Source organism: Microplitis mediator, chromosome 4 (assembly GCF_029852145.1).
Source record: "Microplitis mediator isolate UGA2020A chromosome 4, iyMicMedi2.1, whole genome shotgun sequence".
Classification (NCBI taxonomy): Eukaryota; Metazoa; Arthropoda; class Insecta; order Hymenoptera; family Braconidae; genus Microplitis; species Microplitis mediator.
Window position 1 is genome coordinate 5679037 of NC_079972.1, and position 27599 is coordinate 5706635.

The 27599-nt window shown below is 31.0% G+C and overlaps 1 protein-coding gene across 2 annotated transcripts in view; it reads right to left on the minus strand.

Annotated features, from left to right (window-relative positions):
- LOC130666912 (plexin-A4) overlaps positions 1-27599 on the minus strand; it is a 163984-nt gene that overhangs the window by 38551 nt on the left and 97834 nt on the right. For both annotated transcript variants that reach the window (XM_057468237.1, XM_057468236.1), the window contains one exon: positions 13525-13707. In XM_057468237.1, coding sequence (XP_057324220.1) covers positions 13525-13707 — 183 coding nt within the window. The remainder of the gene's footprint in view (positions 1-13524; positions 13708-27599) is intronic.

Genomic DNA, 27599 nt, shown 5'->3' on the forward strand with positions numbered 1-27599 from the left:
TTTTTATTCCACTGCATTCTCGCGGAAAATTCGCTGACGAGAGTCAGAGCGAGCGGTGGCGGCATTCTGTGGCTTCTCGCCTGGCAGACTCTCGGCGTGACCCGAGTGGGTTTAATGGCAGCTTCTCTTCGTATTCTCGTTCTCATTTCTTCCTTTCTTACCCTTCCTCTTCTTCCTCTTTATTTGTTCCCTCAACTTTTATACTGAGTTCTCGCGTTTCTCCCTTATACCATAAACCTTAACGTTAGTGTGGTCTTTTTCTTACCGCGGTTGGACGTGCATGTATACACTCGGGAGTGATATGAACGTGGAAAATACGTAACGTAGTACCGTCAAGAGACATGGGCGTGCTTGCCACTCGATTGCGTCGGTCTACTGGGCGTACAGTTCACAGAACTATATATATATATATATATATATATATATGTATGTATTTATATACAGATATATCAACACTAGGAAGAAATATAGACACACATCAGTGAAGATAGGAGAGAATGAGATAGATAGACAAAGGGCTGTGAGTTAACCAGATAAAGATGAAATAGACCGTAGCCAAAGGAATCATCTAGAGATAGAGAGATTGTTGTTATATTGTGTGTTCACCTTCCGTATGACGTCTCGTTGTTTTCGAGCATCGAGTTCTATTCAGGCTTTACATCCCTTGGGACCCAACGCCATTGGTTATATCTTCCCGAATACGACATTACAGAGGTCCAATTTCGCAACAGCGCACGCGTCTCTCAGTTAATACACTGGGTGGTATATATTATTACACATATATATACGTATATATTATTACTAGTTTCATTTCATGCGCATACAAATTCATTTCCTGCATTTATATTACGCTTATTATGCTGTGGTTATGATGATGACACTTGATGATGATGATGATGATGGTGGTGATGGTGAAAATCTAAGCGCGTGCGTGCGTTCATTTGTGAGTGCGTGCATACGTACGTTTATGTGTATATATGTAGTACATAGATCTATTTATATTTAAATGTATTGCATGTGATATTATTGTGTATGCGTGTGTATGTATATTTTATCCTTATCAAGTTAACGCCATCGGATTAAAAGGCTGTAGCCTCTTGAGACACGCGTGAGACCGTCGTGATCTGCACACAATCCTCGGGAGAATAGATAGCAATCGGTAGTATAGATACCAACGATACACAATAGAACCAGAGTGTACTGGGTATGAAATAAAAAGTTAAATATTGTAAGAGTAGTATAGCCAATGCTTGTTCATACGGCAGACATAAGACGTTGACGTTGTCAAATAAATTAACCGGACTAAGTAATTGTTGTTTCCTATTGATTATTTTATTTGTATGCATGGATATAATCGGTTTATGATGTCACGAATGTACTTAATTGTTTAATGTCACATACAGGATGTTATGACTAAATATATATTTGATTTGTTGTATGGTGCTGGTAGCTGTCGTTAGTCATTGGTTCCTTGATGTCGAGAATCAAGCTGGTAGTCCCATGTGAGAGTGCAAGTATCTCTTTGACTAATCGCCAGCAGACCCGGGTCGAGTGTACTCTCTACTGGTTGTGTTTATATATAATATGTATATATATATATGCGGACGTTTGTATGTATAACCTCACGAGAATTGTCTAACGAGCACCTGTTTATTCTCGACGGCTACTCGGGTTAACAATGCCGTGGCGATTGATCGATCTTAGTGACCCCAATGGTCGTGACCTTGCTTCACGACTTATTACTATTATTAAGTAGAAATATGATCATGTAACTCGATATACGTGGTATGGAAAGACTAAGAGACTAGTTAAGATTCTTTCAGGTAATATAAATTATCAATATTATTATTATGCTGATATTTACTTAAATATTTTTAAACTCACTATTTATAATTAAAGTAGCGAAATTTGAAATAAATAAGCAGAGTTGAATTTTACGAAAAAAAAAAGTATATTATCAAATTAAACGCAGGGACTTCGAAGATTGATCCAGCTTTTAGAGACTTTGAAGTTCCACTTGAAATTAGCGATGAATAAGGGCGATAAAAGTCAGGGTGAATAAAGACAGTTATCGCGACACGTCTCTTGGCATGACGGATTCCGGGGAGTAAAGTTATAAGCAAATGCAAAAGCAAAAGCTCGAGCAAAAGCAGGAGCTGGAGTAGCAATAGCAATAGCAGCAACATCAGCTGAGGAGATGAAAGAGAATGAGCAGGGAAGGGAAGGGAAGTTAAGAAGAGTTAAAGGGGAGATGAAAGTTGGCTCATGCTCATGGTGTTCACCTTCGACCAGTACATAGTACGCAGTGTGTAGTGTTGAATACTGAATACAGAGTATTGAGTATAGAGTACCAAGTACTTGGTGGTCTCACTCACCGAAGATGAAACTAAACGATGAAACGATCGATCGTGCGTTATACGATTAGACAAGGCTTTAGGTAATAGTATTCGAGGCGATGCTATATTGATCATAGTGATTGTGTGCTTGTACAGATGTAGTTGTTGTAGGCGGATTACTGTGGATATGGTTATGGATGTAGATGTAGATGTAGATGTGGATGTAGATGCTGAATAAAAAGACTGGTGAGACTTGTCCTGATTGGAGCTAGAGCAAAAGCAAACGGGGCATCGCGGAAGTTGAGAATTTTAATGCCATGAGAAAACCGTTGGATGTGGTAAAGTGCTCGTACACTGTTGGCTCTTGGGTAGTACTAGCTTGTAGTTGGTTAGACAGATTCGATGCGGATACAACAACGCTATGGGGTTAGATCGGGTCAACCGAATCGGTTAGATCCAGCATAGCAGGTTAAACCTAAAGCTAAAGCTAAAGCTAAACTATAACTGCTTCTCCGTACTAAGGCCATCACTTGGTTACTTTATAATGTATTAGTGTTTATATTATATACTTAAACTCTTAAATGTATATATGTTGTTAAAGTTTGAATTTAAGTACATCCGGTTTCGGGTTCGTGTGCACGAACACTAGACACGAGACTCGAGAGTGGTTGGGCTGATGATGAGAGTATTGGTACACGAGATATGACGAGAGTTGTGTTGTGTGTTGAGAGATATACTTAATCTTACTTTACGATGAGGCGTCTTTATTATTTTACTCAACTTCCACAAGTAATAGTTATTGTTGTTGTTGCTGTTGTTGTTGTTGGTCCATAAAAGTACCGTTTTTATATTTAAAAATCCGACAAATAATTATTTCAATGTGGCGATTTTTATGAAATGAATTTTTTTCGGTGTAAATTATGACAAAATATTTGAAACTTTTGAGTCGAATGAAATTATTTTTTATATTATTACATTTTTACTAAGAGATTCTTACTTTTATTTATACATGAGAAATAATTTTTTTTTTTTTTAAGAAAAAAATTTTCAATATTAAAAATTAAACTTATTGAAATAGTCCTTTCAGTGGTAGTAAAGGTATAGTTATGAATATATATAGATATATGAAAAAAATATGTAATGTTGTAATGAAAATTTAAATAGATTTTTTTTTAAAGAAAACGTAAAGAAGAAAATAATATTCTTTAATCACTTTAATGTTCTACTATAAAATTGACGGACAAAGGAATATTTTATTTTTAATATATATACATATATATATTGTGTGGTATATTTTATTATATAGTAAGTAGCGTACAAAGAGAAGTAATAAGACAGTGGTTGGTTGGTTGCTTACTTGCTGGTTTGCCTGTGACACAGAGTGATGGATAAAGGGAACTGATTGTGTCTTTAAAACTTTACTGTTGTAAAACTTAAATCGGGTTACTATACCGCTTCTTATTTTATAAAACTTTAGTAACTATTTTTTAAATATTATGAGTAAGATTGTTATATATTTCCTTTAATATTTTATTTTGTAGAAATGATATTTATACTTGAAGATTTAAGTTTGTAATTTTTTTTGTTATTAAATAAAATAAAGGACAAAGCAAAATGGGGTACCCAAGAGTTTTTCTTTTTTAAAATGATATTTAATAACCCGGGTCATAATATCTAGCCTCATCGAACTCAAGTAAGCCTCAATCCAGCCTCACTGAGTAAAAAAAAGCATTTTGAGCCTCAAATAATGCTCACAGAGCCTCAAATGATGCTCAAAGATCATCAATAAGCCTCGATGAATCTCAAATGAACCTAGTCTCGACTATGTAATTTAAATTCTATTAGTATTATTTGAGGCTCTTTGATCACCATTTAAGACTCATTGAGGCCCTGTAAGCATTATCTGAGGCTTATTGAGGCTCTGTGAGCATTATTTGAGGCTCAAAATGCTTTTTTTACTCAGTGAGGCTGGATTGAGGCTTACCTGGGTTCGATGAGGCTAGATTGAGGCTAGATATTATGACCTGGAAATGTATCTGAAGATCGGAACGTTTTTCGTGCAACGAAAATGAAAAAAATTCACGTAATTCGACTGCTTGAGGTGACTTAAGGGATAATTGGGGGTGTCTGCAATTTTCAGTTGACGTACTAGCATCCGTGTAAAACATTTTGGAAATCTAGATTCAGTAGATTTTTTACTTTTCACTTTGTTTTTTTATTTTCTTTCCGCGAAAAACGTTCCGATCTTCAGGTACATATTTCATAGTATTTTTGTACTTTCAGAATTATTTTTCAATTATTTAAGATACTCTAGATTTTTTTTTTAAGCTTAGTTTTTTTTACATTTCAATTTTTTAATTGTAATAAACATCATACTTCTTAATTGATTTTTTAAGATATTTAATCACCCCGAAAATTTGAAAAGAATAATTTTCAAAAACCGATGGAAATTCGTAAGATTTTCATGAAATTGAAGCAAATATTTAACTTGTTCAGAAAAAAAATGTGTACTTTTTTTTGTGCTCTCATTTTTCCATCTGTCTTTTCTTTACTAATTAAAAAAATCCATATAATAAAACTAATATTTATATTTAAATGTTTCTTGACAAAAAAGAAAAAAAAAAAGGGCAATCATACAATTAAAAACTAGATACACACGAATCAACTTAATGAAAAATTAACAAGAGCGGAGTAAAGTAATTTCAAGTTATTAAAATAAATTAGAAATCTCTGTTAAAAGTTTTCAGATGTTCTTTTCAAGTAAATTTATTCATTTATTTATTTTCCTAAGTAATTTATATTAAAGTTAGAAAAAAAAATCTAAATTAAATTACAGTAAAGAAAATTATATAAAAATAAATAAATTTTCTCATGAGTTAATCGTTTAATTTTGAGTAATTAATCCTGCGTCAAGGAGGTTCTTGCTCGATCAACCAAACTCAATTGAACTTGGCAATTCAACGCGTTGTTCTAGCAAACTTTAACCATTAACGAAGGAGGCTTGTGTGCTCTACACATTTTAGATAAGACTTTTACATCTTGTAATTTTGTACTTGCACTTATAATTATTCCTTTATTAAATACAAATAAAAAAAAAACTGTTGGAAAATTCAAAAGAGCACCTCATTCGCTCATTTTATTTTTAATCATTACTTTTATATTGTAATATTACATTTTTTTTATTATGAATTTTTATTCAATTTGTGAATTATGAGTTTAATTTTTTTTCTGATTAAAATTTTTTTTAAATATCCCGCCTTTTTATCTTCGATGTCGTTTTTTTTAATCTTGCTGTTACGCTAGTGCTGCTGCCAGTGGTTGATGGAGTAAAAAAAGGAAAAAAATAATAACAACATTAAAAATTTAAAAAAATGGCAGCTAAATTTTTCGTGAATAATCACTTTTACGTTTGTAATTAATTATAATTAAGCTAAAAAGATTTGGAGTGATTTTCGTAGGGTTCTTGTAATGAAAATTTCAAAGATAATAAAAAAAAAGTTGGGCCGATTAATTTTGTCTATTGAGAGTTATCGTGTTTACGATGATTCATACATAACAATTGACAGCACTGGTTTTTTGAACTAAAATGATAATTTTCAAATTAATTAAATAACGAATCGACTTAATATTAGGTGCAAATTGTTCCTTAATGAATTCTCTATATTGTAGTATACAATTAGACGTATTTAGGTGTAATTAAAAGAGTGTAGCAATATTTTCGTATGAGTAAAATATTTAGGAAAAGAAAATCCGTTCATAAAGCTTCGCGCTTGAGGTGTGCAGTAGATAGTTTTCATTCCATCAAAATAATGTATAACAAAAAAATTATAATAAAGAAATGTATGAACTTTAAAAGTGTAATTCAATTTTTAGCACGATTGTAAATTCACGATTAGACCTTACATTCATTATTTATGTATTAAAACATTTATTTATAGCGCTCAAGTGTACAAGACGCTCGTATAGTTTTAAAGTGAGTCGGCATTTTACTGTGAATGTACATCAATTATGTAAGGAGACTATTCTTGTGGTTGTAAGATCAACCGAGAAATAACATTCTCCTGCTATATAATTTTAAACCTCCCAATAGATAAATTAATCTCGTCAAGTTAAAAGTAAAAGGAGTACGCTTTAATCCTAGATAAAATCAAGGATAATATAATATTTAGATTTAATCTACGATACCGGTGTAAAAGAAAGAAACGTTCGAATAACTTTCACTATGAAAAATTTCCAAATTTCAAAAAAACTTCGATCTTCGAGTTTACAATTTTTAATTTTTTTTTTTACCCATTCAATTGAAAAAGGAAAATAATAATTGAGTTTGAAGGTAAATATGAAGAGGTGGTTATCTTTATTTTGTTTTGTAAACAATTTTTCATTGACTGCAGGAGTGTGATTTGTTTTTTACAATAGATTTGTAAAAATAGAAATTGAAAATGGAAAAAATGGACATATCTCAATTTCTCAGTGAGTTATGAGGATGTGAAAATGATAAACGCTGCGTCGGGGTTTCGAATTTACGCTGCTGAATTTTCCACTTTTCCATACTTTTTAAATTCTCAACTAATGGAAAAATTGAAATTTTTCAATTATTTTTATACTGTTCAGCATGAATAAAATAAACGATGAAAAAAAATTATTTGAGAAATTTTAATCTAAATTTTAGAGTTTAAAAAGCTTTAAGAAGTAAGAAAATATGGAATCACTTTAACAAACGCAAACAGTAAAGAAGGATTTCTAGGTGCGAAAAATTTTTACTTGTCTTGCAAAATTTTTGAATTATAAATTAAAAACTAAAATTTTCTTGAGCCGAGAAAAACATTGAAGCGAGAGAAAATTTTTTGCGTCAAAAAATTTTCCTAGTCCTAAGGAAATTTTTGATTTCATTTCATAATGCAAAATTTTTCTTGCGCCAAGAAATCTTTTTTTGCTATGAATCTGAAATTTTTTGAATATTTCACAGAAAGTTCCATACAAATTAATTTTTAATTTAAAAAATGCGATTACACAAAATAAAAGTTAAGAATTATTTCAACTATTAAATTTTCTCAAAGTTTAAAATGCTGACTTCAAATTATATTATCTTATATGTAAAAGTTTAGCGTAATGAAAAATGTTTTTTACATGACTTCAAACATTTCATTTTATTTAAAAAACTAAATATTTTTCCGAAGCTGAATAATTTTTGAATAATATTAAGTTTGAAATTTAAATTTACATGTTTATATATAGATATATGCAGCTATATTGATCGTGAAAGTGTGATAGTATTGATTTAATATTAAAACACGTCATCCAGTGACGTTTGGAGTTTGACTCGCATTGGTTAGTTGAATTTAAAAAAATATTTGCAAAGTAAAAATAAAAAAAAATAAATAACGTACTTGATGCATGCGAATTTGTGAGGTTCACACAGTCAATGCGTCCAATTAAAACAACAAAATTTTTGTAGAAAAAAAATAAAATTTCGGTCCTGATAAAGGGAGTAAGAGAGAAATAAAAAAATAAAAAAAAAAAATAAATCCGTAGTAATTTTAACGTGATCGATCATCCGTCGTTTTCTGTTGTATCCACTACTCAACTCTTTCACCCTCTGTTGATATGACGGAAAAAAATTACGACATGTATATACACTCTGCGATGGGTTTAAACCCGCTGATGAACAAAGAAACATGTTCACGTGAGTACACGTGTACAAGCATGCTTTTTCATTTTAGTACTATTATGTGTTTGAGCTCACATCCTAATATATGTATATACATATATAATGCATATTGTGCTACATGTAATGTATAAAAGAGTAAAATGAAAAAAATCGTTTGTCCATTATCGAAAATTGGAGTGACTATAATTTAAAATTACTTTTAAATATGAAATATACTATATTTATTAGCTTTTATTTTTTTAATTGTCGTTGCTAGCTCGTATGAACGGAGTAATTTAAACGTGGATCGCTAATTACTGTAATTATCCAAATGATTGAGGGATTAAGATCGAATAAGAATTAAAAGATTAATACGGGCTTATATTTTTTTAAAACCCGATATTTAGCGAAATGGTGAGTTAATTAATTGTAAAAAAAATAATTAAGAATAAAAATAGAACGGTAATAGGGACAGAAATAGGTGAATAAAAAAAATTTAATTGAAATAAATAAAGTTAAATACGAGTAAATCAACTTTAAGCACTAGTTTATAAACTACGGATTTATCGAAGCAGTGCCATTAACTCTAAGACAAATAAAATATACTGAGGCTTGCAGTTTATATAATACTGCAATAAAGTTTATCTTATTAAATAAATCGACAAGTAATAGCAATTTATGACGTCCGACGATATATCAAAGATATTTTTTTTTTTTAAATATTTTATACTATCGCATCGTTGTCGTTATTGATCTATGCTTATAAAATGAAAAGGCTCTTTTTTTTGGAGCGCTAATAATTCAAAAACTACGAAACTTCGACACGGTACTTTCACCATTCAATGCAGCAACGTTCAAAAAAAATTTAAGGTTATTTATGATATTTAATTCATGCGTGTTTAATTAATTTTTTTTTAAATTTGCTTCTATATATTTATTTCGCTTGAATAAAAACAAAAAATACCATTCGTGTTATTTTTGTTCTTCATTTTCAAGAAAAGAAATCGCATATAATTTATCTAATTATTTCGAATAAACCGAAATATTTATAATTAACTAAATGTCACTACGAAATAAATTTAAAAAATAAAACACAGATCTTCGTAAAATATATGAACTAAGAACATAAATTTAAGGATGAGAATAATGTATGTACTCAGAATTTTTAAATTAGCCAAGTTAAATTGCAAATCAAATTACTGGCGAATTGGTTTTTAATAAATCTTTAGAATAATGGATCTACAGGAATTATTATTATTTAAAATTCAATTATCAGATGATCTACATCTGTTGAATCGCAATAATAGACGGAAGATCAAATTTAAAAATTTTATACTCTAACACCGATCTCCAATCTGAAGAACAAGCATTTAAAGATCTATTAAGAATAAATTATAATTATTCCTATGAAAAGTCTTTGGAATGTTAATTGGTCTTTATATTTCACAGTCGTCCGCGACATCTGCACTCAATACTAATAAATGAAAAGAAGTTTTTTCCATCTTATTAACCGCGGAAACTACTGAATATTTCTACACGAGACTGATACCACAAGATTAGAAGATCAGCAGTTCCATCTAAAAATGAATAGTTCATTTAAGCTTTTTTTTTTCAATAATTTTTAAATATATGGATTATTAATTTCATCATCATAAATCAATATCCTTTGAAAACTGTAAAATTTATCAAATATCAATACCAATATATGAGGTTGTCATTTATAATAAAATATTTGAATTAGCAGTAATTTATACAGAACATTAATTAAAATGACACTAGCCATGATGTCAAGTATTGAAATAATGAATTTTCAATTTGAAAATAATCAGATTAGGTTAATTGTCACAAGAGGATCAGTTGCAGAGCTTTCGAATTATTTAATTAAAAAAAAAAAAAAAAATGTAGACAATGGTATTGGTATTGGTATGATTATATGATCGATAATCAGAGATGATATGACACAGGAATGAATTAGTTTTAGAATTGGCTTTGAATAAAGCGTCAGAGATTATAAACAAAGTCCGCAATGTATAGAGATAACGGGAGGGTGATATCAGAGTACGCGATTCGAGTTATGCGGCACTCGAGCGGTCACGTAGCTCGTCGAATCTACTGTGGTCGTAGATCGTGGCATCTCCCTGTGACCTCTGAACCGCAGCTCAGCCAAATGAGTCGGCACTTGCGGTCGAACGCGCGGTAAACTGGGAAAGAGAGGGCTCGATCATTAATTAATAATCCTTCCGGGACCAGCAGATATGTGGGACCATGCATCAAGTTCATGCGACAGCCTGGTACTCGGGTCTTGTTTCTCCAATAAATTTAATTCATGAGATGGGATCAAATGAGATGCGATGCGATGAGATGAGATTTAATTATTTATTTATGATAGCAATAATGAGAATTTATTTAAAATATTGATAGTAATAAATTGAATAAAGTGTTTCAGTGGAAAAAAAGATAATATTAAAATGGATTATTAAATTCTTGAATTGCCTTTTTTTTTGGTTGTTAAAAGACTCGACACGCGTGTTCGTGGATAATTAATTGCAATCGCGAACTCATCGCTCCGACAATTATTGTAGTTGACATCCGACTGTCACTTGTCGTAAATTTAACTCAATTGACACTTTTATTTTTGTTTTTTTTTGTTTTGAATCCATGTTTTGTGTTTTTTATTCATTGTAGTAAATTTATATATATATTTTTTTTTTCTCTTGACAGCAGTATAAAAATTAACAAATCAGTTTTAACCTCGATATATTTTTTATATTCAATCAATCATATTTTATATAATCGAATTCATACACAAAAAATAAAACTATTTTTTATTTCTATTATTTATAAAAACAAAACAATCAATTGTTAAAAAATATCAATACTAGTAGTATATTATTATTTATTAAATAAAAATTTTTTAAATTGTTTCAAACAATCGGACTTTTTTTCACCCTTTTAAATACCAGCACTTTTTAATAAATCACAGGTCAAAATGAAAAAAGGTCATTGGCATTATGGCTGTTCAAAGCTTCATTATAAAGTAATAAAATATATATTTGATCACTAGCGTATTTTTAAATAATATTTTTACACTACAGATGATTAATGACTTGGCTATAAATAATAAAATGCTTAAGGTTAATTGGTAAATTTATCTTTAGTAAAATAATATCTCAATAAAAATATAATATCACATTACTTAAATTTTTTTTTTTGTTTTCATCAATAATAATAAAATAATTTATCACTCAAATAAATAAAAACATAAAACAATTATTCAATTTATGGTAAAAAGCTAAAGGACAAGAATAATTTACTAATGATGCTTTAGCAGAACACATAATTCAATCAACATGATTACCAGAAATAATTACACTCTTTACATATACTTTGAACATTTACATACATATATATGTATACGTGTATTAACTCACTCCATTGAATATATAAAATGATATACACAAGTATAAATAATAGTATATATGCATTTCTCTATGAATTTTCCCATGAAAGTAAACTCTCGCGGGGGAGATGCACAGATATATCAACGAGACAGTGAGTATGCATGCCCGTCTCTCCTATCCTCTCCTATCCTCTCCTATCCTCTCTCGACTAAACTCGTGTATGCTTTTGCCGTACCATCAACAACAACAAAAACAAAAACAAAAACAACAACAACAACAACTACAACTACAGTTCCGGACTACCTACGCGCGTTCATTAATTAATCACAATCGCCTCGCGATTACCTTCAGGGCGCGGCAATGAATCAAATGCCGCGTAGTGTTTTCTCTATCTATTTATCTCTCTTTCTATCTCATTGAGCAAAACGTTCCGACATGCATGTAATCACCATGTAACTAGACTCTCGTTTCATCTTGTTCATATTATAAATTCTTTGTCTTCAATTTCATTCAATTCAATTCATATCTCCCGACACATTATATTTAATTTTCTTATAGCAATGTAAATATGTACTTTAAATCATTCTTCATCAATTAACTAACTATTCAATTTATTATAAATTAAATTTAAATAAAAATTACGCTCAAGGTGAGACTTACATTGTGAAAAATTGTTTTGACCCGGTGTAGTGCAAATGTATCGGTGTAAAAATTACACCAAACTCGGCGTTAAATTTAGGCGGTGTGAATTTAACCCTAATCGGTTGAACATGGGTCGTTTGGGTCCAAATATTCTACTGTAAACAGCCTACATGCCTCGGAATTTTGATGAAAATGTTTATTGAAAAAGGAATTTTCGGGGCTGGCAACAACTCTATCGCATAGTTAGAAGTCCAAAGAAGACCTACGAATTTATTTAGATTTTTCCTTACAGAATAACATAGTTAAATAAGCAGCGGCCGCTAATGACCCATATTCAAAGTTTACGGGCACTGAAAACCACGACACCGGATTAGGGTTCAAATTTTTCCACCGCCAAACGTGTAAATGTATAACTCATGATAATTTTGCGTTAAGAAAATTAATCATAAAAATATGTAAATGTTCAAAATACTATTTAATATCTAAATAAAATAATTGTAATTGAAAATATTCAATGATTGTTTGTTGCTCATTAATCAAAATTACAACGAGTAACACGGAATGGTGTTAAGAAAGTAGATTACACCGTGTTAAAATTACACGGATGGAAAATTTACACCGAGAGAATTTTACACTACTCTCTAACCATAAATAAGTAAAAATAGAGAAAATAAGTGAATATTCATTAATTCAGAGTGCAAATCGAACCACTAATTCCTAAAAGAGGTTCGATTAGCACTCTGAATTAGTGAATATTCACTTATTCATGTTTAGAGAGTAAACGGCCGTGTAAAGTTCTCCGGGTCCATTTTTACACCGAAATTTTTTACAGAGTAGAAATTTTTTAACTGTTTTAAAATGCCATCAGTGATAAATTTTTTAGCATAATATAAAAAGGAAAACTGTTAAGTACCAGGAAGACATTAATGGAGATGTTTTTGTCAGTTCACGTAGACATTTAAAGGGTTTTACGGACACGATATTCACCTCTCACTAGCTTTCAATGTCTTAAATATATATACTTTTTTTTTTTTTTTTATTATCAATGTAGTGGATGTTACGTGCACGAGACTCTTGTGGGTTGGATGGTCGGTCGGTTGGGCTGGTAAACTTAGTAATGGAGCAATAGAGCACGTCCTGGTCGAAGAACGCGGGCGTTGGCAAAGCCACGAGCATGGTGCCGGTAACATTGCTCGTAGTACATCGTTGCTAAATTACATCAAGGCTTGAGGCTTTCTCAAGATCCTTCCGGCGATGTACAAAGAAAGGGGGAGGGATAGTAGGGAGAGATACAAGTCTTGTATCGTAGAACCTTTTTGTATCTTTTTTCTTTTACACGCAATTTTATTTAACTTTTTTTTTTTTAGTTTGTTTTATCTTTATTACTGTTGTTAGGGATGTTTAAATGACCGGTTTATGTATAATTGCGAGGTTGATGACAGGTTAAATATATATGTTTAAGTATTTATATTTTCATGGTCTAGTCTTTTTAACTTACCTTCTTTAAGTGACCGTCACGAGTGCCTATGAAAACTACAGTAAAGTCTCCGGTCGACGTCGCAGCAACTGCTGTCAGCAATGTCGGAAAAGTTAGTACTGGTACTGCTGTCATTGGTTCCTGTCCACCGAGTGGAGTGTTTACGTCTAGACCACAAAAGTCCTCAGCGATTGTTTGCAATTTCTGAAAAAATTAAAAATAATAATAATTATTATATGTTTGATAAATCAATAATTCAATTTTTTTAATCAGAAATTTTTAATTATTTTTCAGTGATTTAAAACTTTTTATTTTTCACAAATGAAAATTAATTATAAAAATGTCAATAGTTTAAAAAATTTAATAATCGAAAAGTTTAAGAAATTATCGTGATATTTAATTATGAAATTTCATTTACTGCATTGACTGTGGGTAATTTTTTAACTCTCGTAAAAGTTTTCAATTTAATTACCTGGATAAAGAAAAAAAATATTTATTAAAGAATAGCGATGATGAAAGCGCGTTAACGCGCGGAGCGTTAAATAATGTGACATTTTTAGAAATATTGCCTGTCAATCTTTTTAACATTTTTTTTTTTTTTTTATAAATATTACGAACAATGTGGTGAAGAGTAAAGTAGAAAATATGAATTTTATTGTGAGCCGAGAGTAAAAATTTTGACCGATGACAATACTTAGTCATATGAAATTTTTGTCATGCCTTGTAATGGCTCGCATGAATTTTTACATTATTTATAAAACGTTTTTTTTTTATTTATAAATATTTATTGCCTATTTTTTTTCCTCAAATTTTATCCGCTATAATGGACATTTATATTAAAATTTTTGTGTTCCTCGGATTTACTGCTCTATGAATTTCAAAGCAAAAAAAATTTTTTTACTAATTTCGCAATATAAATAAATTAATAATATTTCTATTAATAGATCTTATCATGTAATTATAATCAAGCCCTCTGGACTCAATAGTGTAATTAATAATTATTATTATTGTCATGAAGAAATAACAATTTATCAATTAAAATGACGAATAATCTAATTGAAATGAATGTAGACTATGACTTGAGGGCATTCGCATTTATATAATATATATATAATGTGTCTACATATGTATTCTGTATGTGAGATTACACGTATAGGAAACATAATAGTATCAATGTGAAGCCAAGTGGCGCTAAAACGAGTTAAAGGTAAAATGCCCTCGACTCACACCCACGCAAAGTTAGACAAGCGGAACGAACGTCGCGAGAGGTAAATTCACATGAGGATCGACTAAACATGAGTAGAGTATAGTAGAAAGAATTTATATATACATGTATATATAGAGTTCAACATACAACACTATTAACATTCTTCAATGTTTATACTAACATATAAACTAACATAAATTTTATTCACGAACAAAATTATTTACATTCTTCGTTAAATAAATAAGCTGGCTTAATATTTATTTTAAATCTCATATTATGTTTCTTTTATAAAATATAAATATTATTTTAAATGAAATGGTAAAATCATAGGGAGGTGGGCAGTAATTCAAAAAATAGAATTTAATTTTGGCCATAAAGTGGACGCTTCGTCCCTTTATTGGGATTTCTTTAGCAACTGAAACAAGTCATTATTAGTATATTGTGTGACAAGGGATGAAATAAGACGATTTCAGACTAGGATGAAGTTGGCTGCCATACACCACATTTTTCGCGATTACCTGAATCGGAACTTGAAAATTCAGTGTCAGCAGCCAGTAAGAAACAAGTTAATTTCTAGCCGATGATGCGGAGAACTGTTAGAGAATGAGAAATATGTGATGTACAGGCACTTATTAAACAGTCAATAAGACAAAAATATTATTTTCACTCACTTTTTTAGTAATTTTATTTGGTTAATTAAAACTGTCACTTAAAAAATTAAATGAGTAAACTGAAGTGACAAGTAAACAAATGAGAGTAATAAGGCTGCAATGAACATTAAATATAACTAACACCGAGCAGAAACAGTTGTGTTTCTTCCCAAGGGAAGAAACGCATGTTTCTGTCCGCTGTATGAAGACATTTGTGAATTACGAATTCGCCAGCAGTTGTTTGCAGCATCGGCTTGAAATTAGTTTGTTTCGACTGGCTGTGAAGACATTGAAACTTTGATTTTCGATGCTGGTATCATGAAAAAATGATTTACAAATTATATAAATAAACAATTAACGTTACAATCTCATGGTACAACATAACCAATCACAAAAATGATCACATCCTACTACCTTGATCATATGAATTCTATCGTCTAGAAGATGTTTTTGATTATTTTCAATTATTTATATTTTTAGACGGATAAAGTTAAAAATAATGCGAAATTCAAAAATAACGTTTACAAGTTTTATTTAAGTTGAGCTAGTGAATCTCGGTAGTAATTGTTAAGTTAAAATCTGGTAATGTTTGGTGCGAAAATTTGTTATTTGTTTTTCAAGTAATGACATGAATGCAAGGGTTGGCGCTATGCCAAATGCATTAAATTAGTTGTAAAATAAAAAGAAGAAAAACAACAATAAAAGTTACAGGAAATACTACAGGTAAACACTAATGTAGTGGAATTTTGAAGATAAGGAATTATGTAAATTTTATTTAATTGATTGTAATGATTATTGATACGTTAATTGACAAAATATCTAAAAATAATACTGATATATATGAATTGAAGTATCGGTATAATAAATATTTAACTATTTAAATAACTTTATAACTCATGAATATTTAAATAAAAAATTGTATTTAATTAAAAAGTTTTGACAATATTCCAATAAATAATGAAACTTTGCAATTAGTAATATTGATATTGATTTAATTTAATATATCCGGCTAAAGTTATTAAATAAACTTTACAGAAATAAAATGGTCATTTACAATTCAAATCGTTGATTTACATTCAATATTTATTTATAATACTAATTATTATTAAAAACAAGTATTTAAATAGTAAAAATATCGAGAGTTGAAATTTTCGGATAATTTATTTACCTGGTTGGATATTTAAATATATTAATAATTACTACATATTACTTTCTAGTTCACAGGATTAATTAATTATATTTAATTAAGGATAGAAGCGTGTATCGATTCAAATATCCTTGTTAGAGACTGACAATTAATAGTACAGTGGCATGTTAGACGTTGAATTACACTTTGAGAGACTGAGAGACTCAGTCGTAAAGACATTCATTCACATACGTAACATTGCTGGTGCAATGCATACTCATCTGATCATCAACAGCTTTACGAGAAAACGGATGCAATCAACTAAATAGAAATTCATTTGAGCACATAAAATCAGGGAATTAAATCTTAATTAATCTGTAGATTAAACTTAAAAAAATGCGTGGATATAATCGACGTTCGTAAAATAAAAAAGGTTCTTTCTTGGAACACTATGACTTGAAAACTACAAAACGTTTTTGACGTATAACTTTCACCATTCGATGCAGCATCGCTCAGAAAAGATTTTAGGCTGGTTATTATATTTAATTTATGCAGGAGAACTTGGAGTTTTTTAAATTTGCTTTTGTACATTTATTTCGCTTGAATAAAATCAAAAAGTACCACTTGTGTTATTTTTGTTCTTAATTTTCAAGAAAAGAAATCGTATATAATTTATCTATTTATTTCGAATAAATCGAAATATTTAATTAACTAAATGTCACTACAAAATAAATTTAAAAAATAAAACGCAGATCTTTGTAAAATATATGAACTAAGAACATAAATTTAAGGATAAAAATAACATATGTACCAAGAATTTTGAAATTAGCCAAGTTAAATTGAAAATCAAATTACTGGCGAATTGGTTTTTAATAAATCTTTGAAGTAATGGATCTACAGGAATTATTATTATTTGAAATTCAATTATCAGATGATCTACATCTGTTGAATCGCAATAATAGACGGAAGATCAAATTTAAAAATTTTATACTCTAACACCGATCTCCAATCAAAAGAACAAGCATTTAAAGATCTATTAAGAATAAATTACAATTATTCCTATGGAAAATCTTTAGAATGTTAATTGGTCTTTATATTTCACAGTCATCCGCGACATCTGCACTCAATACTAATGAATGAAAGGATGTTTTTTTCATCTAATAAACCGCGGAAACTATACTGAATATTTCTACATAAGACTGATACTGCAAGATTAAAAGATCAGTAGTTCCATCCAAAAATGAATAGTTCATTCAAGCTTTTTTTTCACGTATCTGAAGATCAGAACGTCCTTCGCGCAACGAAAACGAACATAATTTGTGTACACGGAGAGAAAAATATCGTCAGATTAAGTATACGTATCGCTATTCTATGGCTATACGCTGTATAGTCATCTTACTTAACGATACGCCGTATAGCCAATTCAGCTATACAGAGTATCCTCACAGTGGATCGTCAAAATGACGATCCATATCCTTATTTTAGGCATTTTATGAATCGCTGACATGACTATTGCGCAAACTCTGTATTTAGGCATCCGGCAACCGAGAACGATGATACGTATAGCCAATTTAGCTATACGGATCCTCACGCTGGCAATACAGATACTTATATCAACGAAACTACATATCGTTACAAAGGCTATTCGTCGTATTGTTAAATTAAATAAACGAATACTTAACCTAACCCAAAAACGTATCTTTACTTTAACGATACTATAGATTATTAAATTATTATGAGAGTATTCCTAAATTAGGTATACGAATCGTTATTCTGACGATACGTCATTTGAGGATACATTGCACGGAAAAAAAATTCACGGATTTTTTACGATTTAACTATCGTAATTTTCATTATATAGTATTGTAACGCTGGACTATAAGTTTTCAATAATAATTTTTACAATAGACTATCGTAATTTTTATTTTATAATTTATACTACTACCAGAAAGAAAAAATCAGATACTATAGAGTAAATTATACAAGTTGTGTTAACATAAATTCTAATACAACTATCGTAAAATGAATGAGTCGGTAATGTAGAATTTCTTTAAATATAAAATAATAATTAGAAGTCAATGGAGTAAAATATATTTTCTTAAAAAAGTAGAACTTATAATTAATAAAAAAGAAAAATTTATCATTTGGAATTTTTTTTTTTTTTTTAACAGTTAAATTGAGAAGGAAAATACAATCTCGAAATAAAAATAAAACATGTTGAAGTAGTAATAATAAAACATTTATTTAATATTTTTTCAAACATATTTTTTTGGTATATATAAAATTTATGAATAAATAACTCATTTATTTGTATTCAAAATACGCACATGTAGAAAATTTAAAAAACCATAGGTGCAATTTTTTCGAATACTTTTTTTCTATAATTTATCATTTTTAAAAAAATCCAAAAATTATTAGGCGTCTGCTAACTTCATAAAGTATCATAAAGAAATGTTGAATGTCCATAATTTGAGGTTATTGAAATGTTTTACCTCTCGCAAAGCCGGGTAAAATTATTCATTGTCGACAAATGAAGATTATCCTGTAACAAAATTAGGAGAATTGAATTTATTAGAAAAAATAAATTTTCATTCATTTAGAATCATTTATCCTATGACCACAAAATACTACTAAATTGTTTATAAAAATAAACTTCTTGTCCAGATAAATGATTTTAAAACGAACGATATACATGATACTGAAGTTAGCAGATATCTAATAATTTTTGGATTTTTTTTTAGACGATAAATAATTAAAAAAAAAATATTTAAAAAAATTGCACCCATAGTTTTTTAAATTTTCTACATGTGTATTTTTTTAGTTTTTTTTTTTTTGTAATTTCTTTGGTGAAAAAAAAAATCCGAAAATTACTAATTATCTGCCAACTTCAGGATCATACGATATACCCACAGAATATTAAGTTTAATAAAAATTGAATAATAATAATTATACTTACACCACCAAATTATTATATTCCACAATCTATGTAGGTTTGTAATGACGAAAGTACAGTTTTTATTTTAAATTTCTTATTTACAATTGTCCGAAAAACGTCATGAATAATAACCTCTATTTCTGCACTACACTGTGGATAAAGATGAACTGATTTATAAATATATATAGTTGAACCACAAATAATACAGACAAAGTAGATGTCATCATTTGTATTTATATATATATATATACACTCATACAAGCATCACATCATGGTTTGTGACAACACTTGTCTTTCATACGTAAACGCTTCAGATGGCATATACTATACCATTTCAGAAAATTTACAATCCAACTATCGTAATTTTTGTAGCTTGTATTGTAAAAACATAGAGGCAGCACTGTAAATTAAAAGGAAGAATAAAAGAATAAATAGTATAATTAAATCTTATTTTTTATTCTTTTACTATTTACGATAGTAACATTGTAATATTTCTTATTGAATTGATTACAATAAACTCTTAATGAAATTACGATAGTGAATAGTAAAAAATCTTTTAAAAACTGTAAATTTTCGTATCATATATTTGAATGTTACAGATAATAAAAGTATAGTCCAGGATTACGATAGTAATATTGGAATTTTTCGTCGAATTTTTTTTCCGTGTGGATAGTCATTCTGACTATATTTTCTTCTCCGTGTACTTCGACCGCTTGAGGAGTAGTTCCGGAGGTTGGGAGTTGCCTAAGATTTTCGGCTGACATACAAGCATTTATATGCAAAATGTTTAAGAAATCCAGTCATCCAGTAGATCTTTTCCCCATTGCACGAAAAACGTTCCGATCTTCCTGTATATTTTTTTTCACTAACTTTTAAGTATGTATTAATATCTGTACCTTAAAAAATCTATATCCTTCAAAAACTGATTGACGCCCAGCGAGACGTTCGAAGGTATTGCTGGTTTATTATATAATTATATAAAATTCGTTATATATGTATGACATAATAATGGACAAAATTAATGATAAATGATTTGTTAAATAATTTTTAATTTTAACTAACTTTGGATATTGTATTTCAATTAAAACTTTATCATTTATACATGTCCATAAAACACTAAAAATATTGTGTTTGACATAAACATATACATATATATATGTTCATGCACATAAATATAATTTCAGTCGTGTGGCGATATGAGTGAAAGGAGCCCTGAGCACGCGATTACACCAATAGAGTCCAGCGAATATTTACGTCTGTGATACAGAAAATATATTATTTATATATGTGTGAATATACATATATATATTGACAAGTATAAAATGTATGTGATGTAAATCATACAGCAGTCTATCGATGACTTTTATCTCGTCTGCCAATCAATGTATCTACACTATAATCCTTATTATATATATGAATATATACATACATACATGGAGCTATATATTTAATCAACGCCCGTATGTGTTATCGCAGTTAAAAATAATTATACTGATCAATCGTTTTTATTTATTGCAATGTACATTAATAGTAATTACTAATCTCAACGCGACTTTAATAGAAATAATATTTCAAAAAGTTATTTTAATTACTTATAGTTTAAATATATTCATTTTATACTTAAAATAATTATAAAAAACTATATATTTCAAAGTGATATAATATCTATGAATTTATTAAATAAATTGAATCTGATGCATTAGTTGATTATTATCGAGCCAATTATTTAAAGAGCTTTAGGTATTTGGTCTTATCTATTTTGCATATAAAATGAAATCAATCATGAGTGTTTTTGTTTATTTTCTTGTTTGACAATAAAATAAAATTTTAATTACATACTAAAAAATATGCTTTTTAATGTTAAGATAATTTGATGAAAGGTCTAGAATGAGATTTCATGAGAAAGTTTGCGGTAATATATATAAGCCCAAACATTAGTCGAGGTGTACCAAGACCATTTATAAATCTCAGACGAGCTTGTTTTCATGTTACATCTAATTAAGCCACGGTAGTAGAAACCAAGGGATGAAAGAAAAGGATAGACAAGCCGGTCTGCCAGTCTGCCTGTCTTGTTTCTGCTATATACAGTACTACTATACAGTATTATAGTATACATAGTAGTATAACGGCATCGTTTATAATTACTTGGCGCTTTGAAACGACCAACTCAATTACAATTCGCTTCTTTTGCGTCAGAGTGCGTGTACCTGCGTTAGACGTAAACACCTCATACTCTACATCTGTCTATTTTATATATATATATAAAATAAAATATATATACATACATATATACGTATAAATATAAACAACAACCACAGGGAGGTAAACTCGATTTTAATTTCGCCAAGTTAAAATTGCTTTCAGGTACATTTCGGCTCAATAGCTCTACAGTGAAATGATAAAAAAAAACCGAAATTGTATTTACCATTTTATTCAAATATCACTTATTATTATTATTTTTTTTTTTTTTTTTTGTAAATATTCAGTTTATTTTTGAATTCTGTGTTATCTAGTCGCTCGACCTGGGACTTTTTTTGCCGCTGTATTAAAACCAGAGATTTCAGTCAATAAAACAATAATTTAAAAAAAAAATAAAAGAATAAATTATAAATATTTTTGAATACAGATAAGTAATTTAATTATATTTAGATAATTTAGTTCTGTAGAAGCATGTAATTGAACATGGATTAACAGGGTGTGTTGAGACACTGTCAAGCCTGCCTCAGGTCACTGAACATGACACTAATGGACTAGCTGTATTCAGGGAATAATTCGTGACGCGACGAGCCAAGTCTGGTACACACTACATATATGTCTATGCTCGACACTGCTGGACCGATTACACGCGCTTATATCGTCTGCACACACCAATAGAACCTCCAACTCGAGTAGAGAAGCTGCTACTGTACAATGTGTTACACACTGCACAATTTAACACACATGTATATTTGTTGGAAAATACGTACTGGCTATACGTTATTCTCCTACTGCACATTGTCTAAATATATGCATCCATATATATATATATGTCTACCGTGTGTATTGTCCTGTGGGAATAAACCAAGAGGAATATCCTGGTGTGCTATATTTTCCACGCATATCAATTCGCCAGAGAAACTAAATAAATACACGTGGGTATTACACGTCGATTTCATATTTATCCATTTTCGATTCCATATCAATTTAATAACGTTTAAATTAATTGATATTTATGGTGTATTTTTGTTTAGATTAAAAAAAAATGTTTTTTTTTTCCTTACAAGCTTGATGTATACTACTAAAGGGTGAAAATTGATGTACAGAGGTAGTACAAAGGTGATAAAACGTTAATAAATCAATCTTCACCCGATTGATTTTGATTAACACCGACGACATGGAGGTGAAGTAGTGGAGGCGTGATAGTAGTATTATATAGTATGTATATGTATATGTATATGTATGTATATATATATATATAGATATATGACGGTGGTACAGAGAGACAAGCGCTGCGAAGAGCTGTTAACGTTATAAACCAACGTCCCGGAAAGTCCCGGGGACGTGTATACGCAACCGCGTAGAGAGAACGTCGATGGGACGAGAAGACATGGCAGTGAATAGATGAGAGTATATATATATATATAGATGTGTATATAGCGGGAGAGAGAGAGAAGGTGTGTATAGCGATATAAAGGGGTGTGAAGTAACCAAGTGATGAAGAGGGATAGTAGGATGAGGGAGGGAAGAGGAGAGGGTCGAAAAGCCACTCGTTACGAGACATGAGTGCGGAAGGAAACGAGGCTGCTGGTACTACTGGCTCCCTGATGCTGTTGGTGTCGAAGAGCCGTGTCAGAGCGCGACCGCTAAAACCTCATTGAACAAGGGAAAAAAGAAGATTGCGAGCCAAAAACCCATTTCTGTTTCCTCACGTGATGTGCTCAATATCACTAAAGAGTAGAAAAGTACATTACTTTTTCTCCCTTTTACTTTTCTTTTTTTTTATTATTTATTTTGTTATTCAATTTGCTCTAATATCCGTTTATTAAATTATTATATTTTTTTTTTTTTATTATGAAATAAATTTAAATAAAATACTGAGTTATGCTGGATAATGATTTATATCTGCTAAGTGATTTTATTATATCATAAATGAAAGGGGATTTAATGGGATGGTTGATAAGGATAAAAAAATGTGTATTATATGCTATGTATAAGCAAAGATACGGGTAATTTAATGATCGAGAGGGATTTGATAGTAATAGGAGAGAGAACAAGGTAGAGGAAAATCTTTGTTTACTAGGTTGGAAGCCGCGCAAATGAGCAATTGGCACGCGCCAAAGTTTACCTAACGTCTTTCTTGATATCGCGCTTTGCCACACGCTGTCGTTAACAGCAGCCGTAGCTGCAGCAGCAGTAGTAGCACAGAAGCACATATAACTACGTGTCACTAAATAGATGAGAAAACGAGCGGAGGTAAATGACGAAGCGAACACAACTGAGAGAAGACCAGTAGCAGTAGTAGTTAACAGTAGTAGTAGTAGTAGTAGTAGTAAAGTTGAAGCCGGTGGGTAGTTGGCAGCAGCGATGAAGTGAGACTAAAATTGGGGTGAGGTTTTGGTGGGTTGTAGTTGAAGATGAGGTGGGTTGGGAAAACAACCGAAGCGGACGGCATGCAATTTAGATGAACGAGAATCCACGTCAGCCGCACCGCTTCTTCGTTTTCGCGGTAGCGGAAGAAGGACGCGATCGGCTACTTGCCGGAAGTCGTCTCGAGGCGCTCTGCAATTTTCTCAGAAACGATTCAAACTACTTCATCTCACTATCTCTGTTTCTCTTCTACCAGTATTTGTAGATTTATACTATTTATCTTTATCTTTCATAAGTTTTTCCTTTTCTATCCGACCTTTCTTTCTATCTCTCTTTGTATTCTCTATACTGGGCCACGTTCTTGGAATCTCCTCACATCCTTGCTGATGCACGGGCTTCAAGACGTCGACTCTCTTGGAATTTTCACGAAATTGCTATCGATCATTTTGTATACGTGTGTATGTGAGTGTGTGTGTATGCGGATATAAATATATAAGTATTGGCACACCATCGAATCATGCGACACGACCTTTTTATATACGAAACTCACGTATTATTTTCTGATGTATGAAAATTTTCTTCTCAATACATTCCAACTGACGGGGAAAAGAAGGGTCAAAAGCAAAATGATAAATGTGAAAAATAGATTTTGAAATATATATTTTATTTACGATATAAAATTTATGTCATATTTTATAATAGATATTAAAAATAAATAAAGCTCAAATGACCCAGTATCCACAGCCAAAAGTGCACGGTTCGAATCCCGCAGTCAGTAATTTAATGACTTTTTTTTTATTGAACAGAAATTTAAATTATTAATCAAATAATATTATTTTTATTTCATTTATTTATTATTTGTTTTTCAATAAATAATCTATTGATGGTCTCATTGCTTATTGAAGAGGTTCAACAACGGTCAATATATTTATTTTCAACCACATTTTAGTTTCCACTCAATGAATCAAACTAATTGAATATGCTGGCTAAAACAATTAAATACATCAAAATGCAAACAGTCCGCGAATTAAATAAACATTTTAAAATGCACACAAAAAACTGTTTTGCAGGTGGAAGAAAATAAAAGCATTAACTAGGACACGAGATGCATTTAAAGGAGAATAAACACGAATAACGAAAACAAAAATTGTTAAAAAAATCTCGCAATAACGCCCACGTTAAATTGCATGAGTGTGTGTATGTGTATGTCATATGTTTAGTAAAGTTGTACGCTCGGCAGTAATTAATTAGCATAATGAGTCGTTCACGGAAGCGAAAGGCCCGACTATATCGAAGTGTTCGACAAAGTTTCTCGAGTCGAGGGGTACCAGTAAGAGACACAACCCTCTGGTAGCAGTAGCGGTAGCTGCCTTGCTCTCGGGTCTTGCAATTTTAATGAGCGACCAACTAATACAGCCCAAGTTTAACTCTCTATACATATGTATATATAGATGTATATGTGTATGCATGTATGTACGGGTACACGTTCTCTCCAACTAACTAGATACACCAACCTACTCCCTTTATACCTTTCTGTCTATCTCAAACTCTACATCTCCTTTTGCCTTTTTCTCTCACCTCAGTCTTCACTCGACATCATAAACGAGAGACTAAACGAGAGTACCCAGAAAACTCATACGTATACCCACGGATTTAAGAGAGTAACATCGTTAAAAAATCATTACGGCTTCGTTATAAAAAGCACACCGATGATACGACAGTTTTTATGGGTTACAAACAACCAACTTGTATTACCGAATGCTGGTGATAAAAAAATTTTTATCATGAAATAATAAATAACTTTATTTGTTATAATAAAAAAAATATATAAAACGTGATATCAATATCAAGTTAATAACTCGACCACTCGATGCATTCTCGAAATAATTCTCAGAACCCTCGTATTTTTATTGAGAGCCAGAGATTCAGGAGCAGCGATCCGGGAATACAGACCCTGAGGCGTTGAGGAATGTTACGTAGACTTCAGATCCTTCGGGCTGCTGCTGAAAGGATAGACTAGTAGAATAGTATATATATATAGAAAGAGAATATAGAGTAAGAAAAATAAAAAAATACGAAAAAGTAAAGAAGAGGCGGAGCGTCCAGGCTGACCGGTGACCGGAGAGACAGTCTATCACCCAAAAGACGGAAATAGTCTTGTGATACTTGCATCACCTATCGACTTGTGCTATCTCGCGTCGCGCAAGCGCTCATCCACTTATATATCTATATATGTATGTATGTACACAGACTCAGTAATAGTGTATCTTTTTCTTTCACTTCTGTCGGTTGTAACACAGATCTCCGGCCACCGTAGGATACTGCAGGAAACGAAGGAGAGCGAGATAAAAGAAAGAGGAAGAAAAAAAAATGAAAACACAAAGCGGCAGTCCCCGACATCCGGCGAATGAGATATCCTTCGCAGAGCCTGCTTGCTTCTCTTGTTAATCTTTCTCTTTCATTCTTTTCTGGCATATCTTTTTGCCCTCTTTTTCTACTAAGAGTACCCAGTGTGTACAGAGCTTCTATTCTGTGTACGCGCCTTTACGACTCGAGTTTGTGCAAAACAATGGCCAACCTTTAATGGTTCAACACAATATATATATATATATATAAGTAGAATAAAAAATAAAAATGACCTGGGTATACACCAGCTAGCATATAACATCCTTTATATTTTCCGGTTCTCTGGTTCGTCGTCACATACTGAAAGACGCGCATCTCCAGCCGGATTTACACCGGATCTCGTGCGAAACCGCTAGCGAAATTGCTGAGCTCGACGTGTTGAGAAACGTTACGTCAACATTATATTATGTGTATATGTATACCTATATGTTTAAGTTGAAGTTGGATAACGGGGTGACAGGTTGTAGACAAGACGATTTATTCTCCAGGTGAAAGACACACTGAAATCAATTAATTCTTATGTATGTTGTAGTATTGCTGCAGAAAACCCACCCGTATGCTCTTGACAGTGAATTGTTTTGAGCGAAAGAAAATACATAGATGTAGATATGAGAATAAGTCCAAACAAAGTAAAAGTAAATAAATGAATAGAAGAAAAAATACATATATATTTTTGGCACAACGCCAAACAACTTGCGGCTTGTTATTGTGAGGATAAAATTACGAATGTGATAGCAAGTTAACTCGACTGAGTTGTATTTATTCCCAGACTACACTATGACCCAGAATATAGAAACATCAGCAACAGACGTGTTATAACACGACTTAAAGACCAAGTTTGTATGTAATCATTATTCCACGGATGAATGACGTCTGAAAAACAGGTCAAGTATGTGTAAATTATCAGTATGGACTGATTAAAAATTTATATTTCAACGCTGGATATTTAGGGTTCGATGAAGAGGCTGAAAGGTAATAAGAGGGTTGTGTGGGTTATTAAGGTATGATATAGTAGGAAGAGTTGAGTAAGAGAGAAGTTATAACGGGTAAGGTACAAGATGTATTGAACGTAAGGGTCGACTTGCAACGACCCGCCCGTGGTTTATAAACCCGGCTTAACGTTCTTCCCAACGAGGGACTGAGGATCGAGGGTTGCTATCCGCCCTTCATTTTTTCCTACTCTTTCTTGCCAGAGCCAGCTCTCCC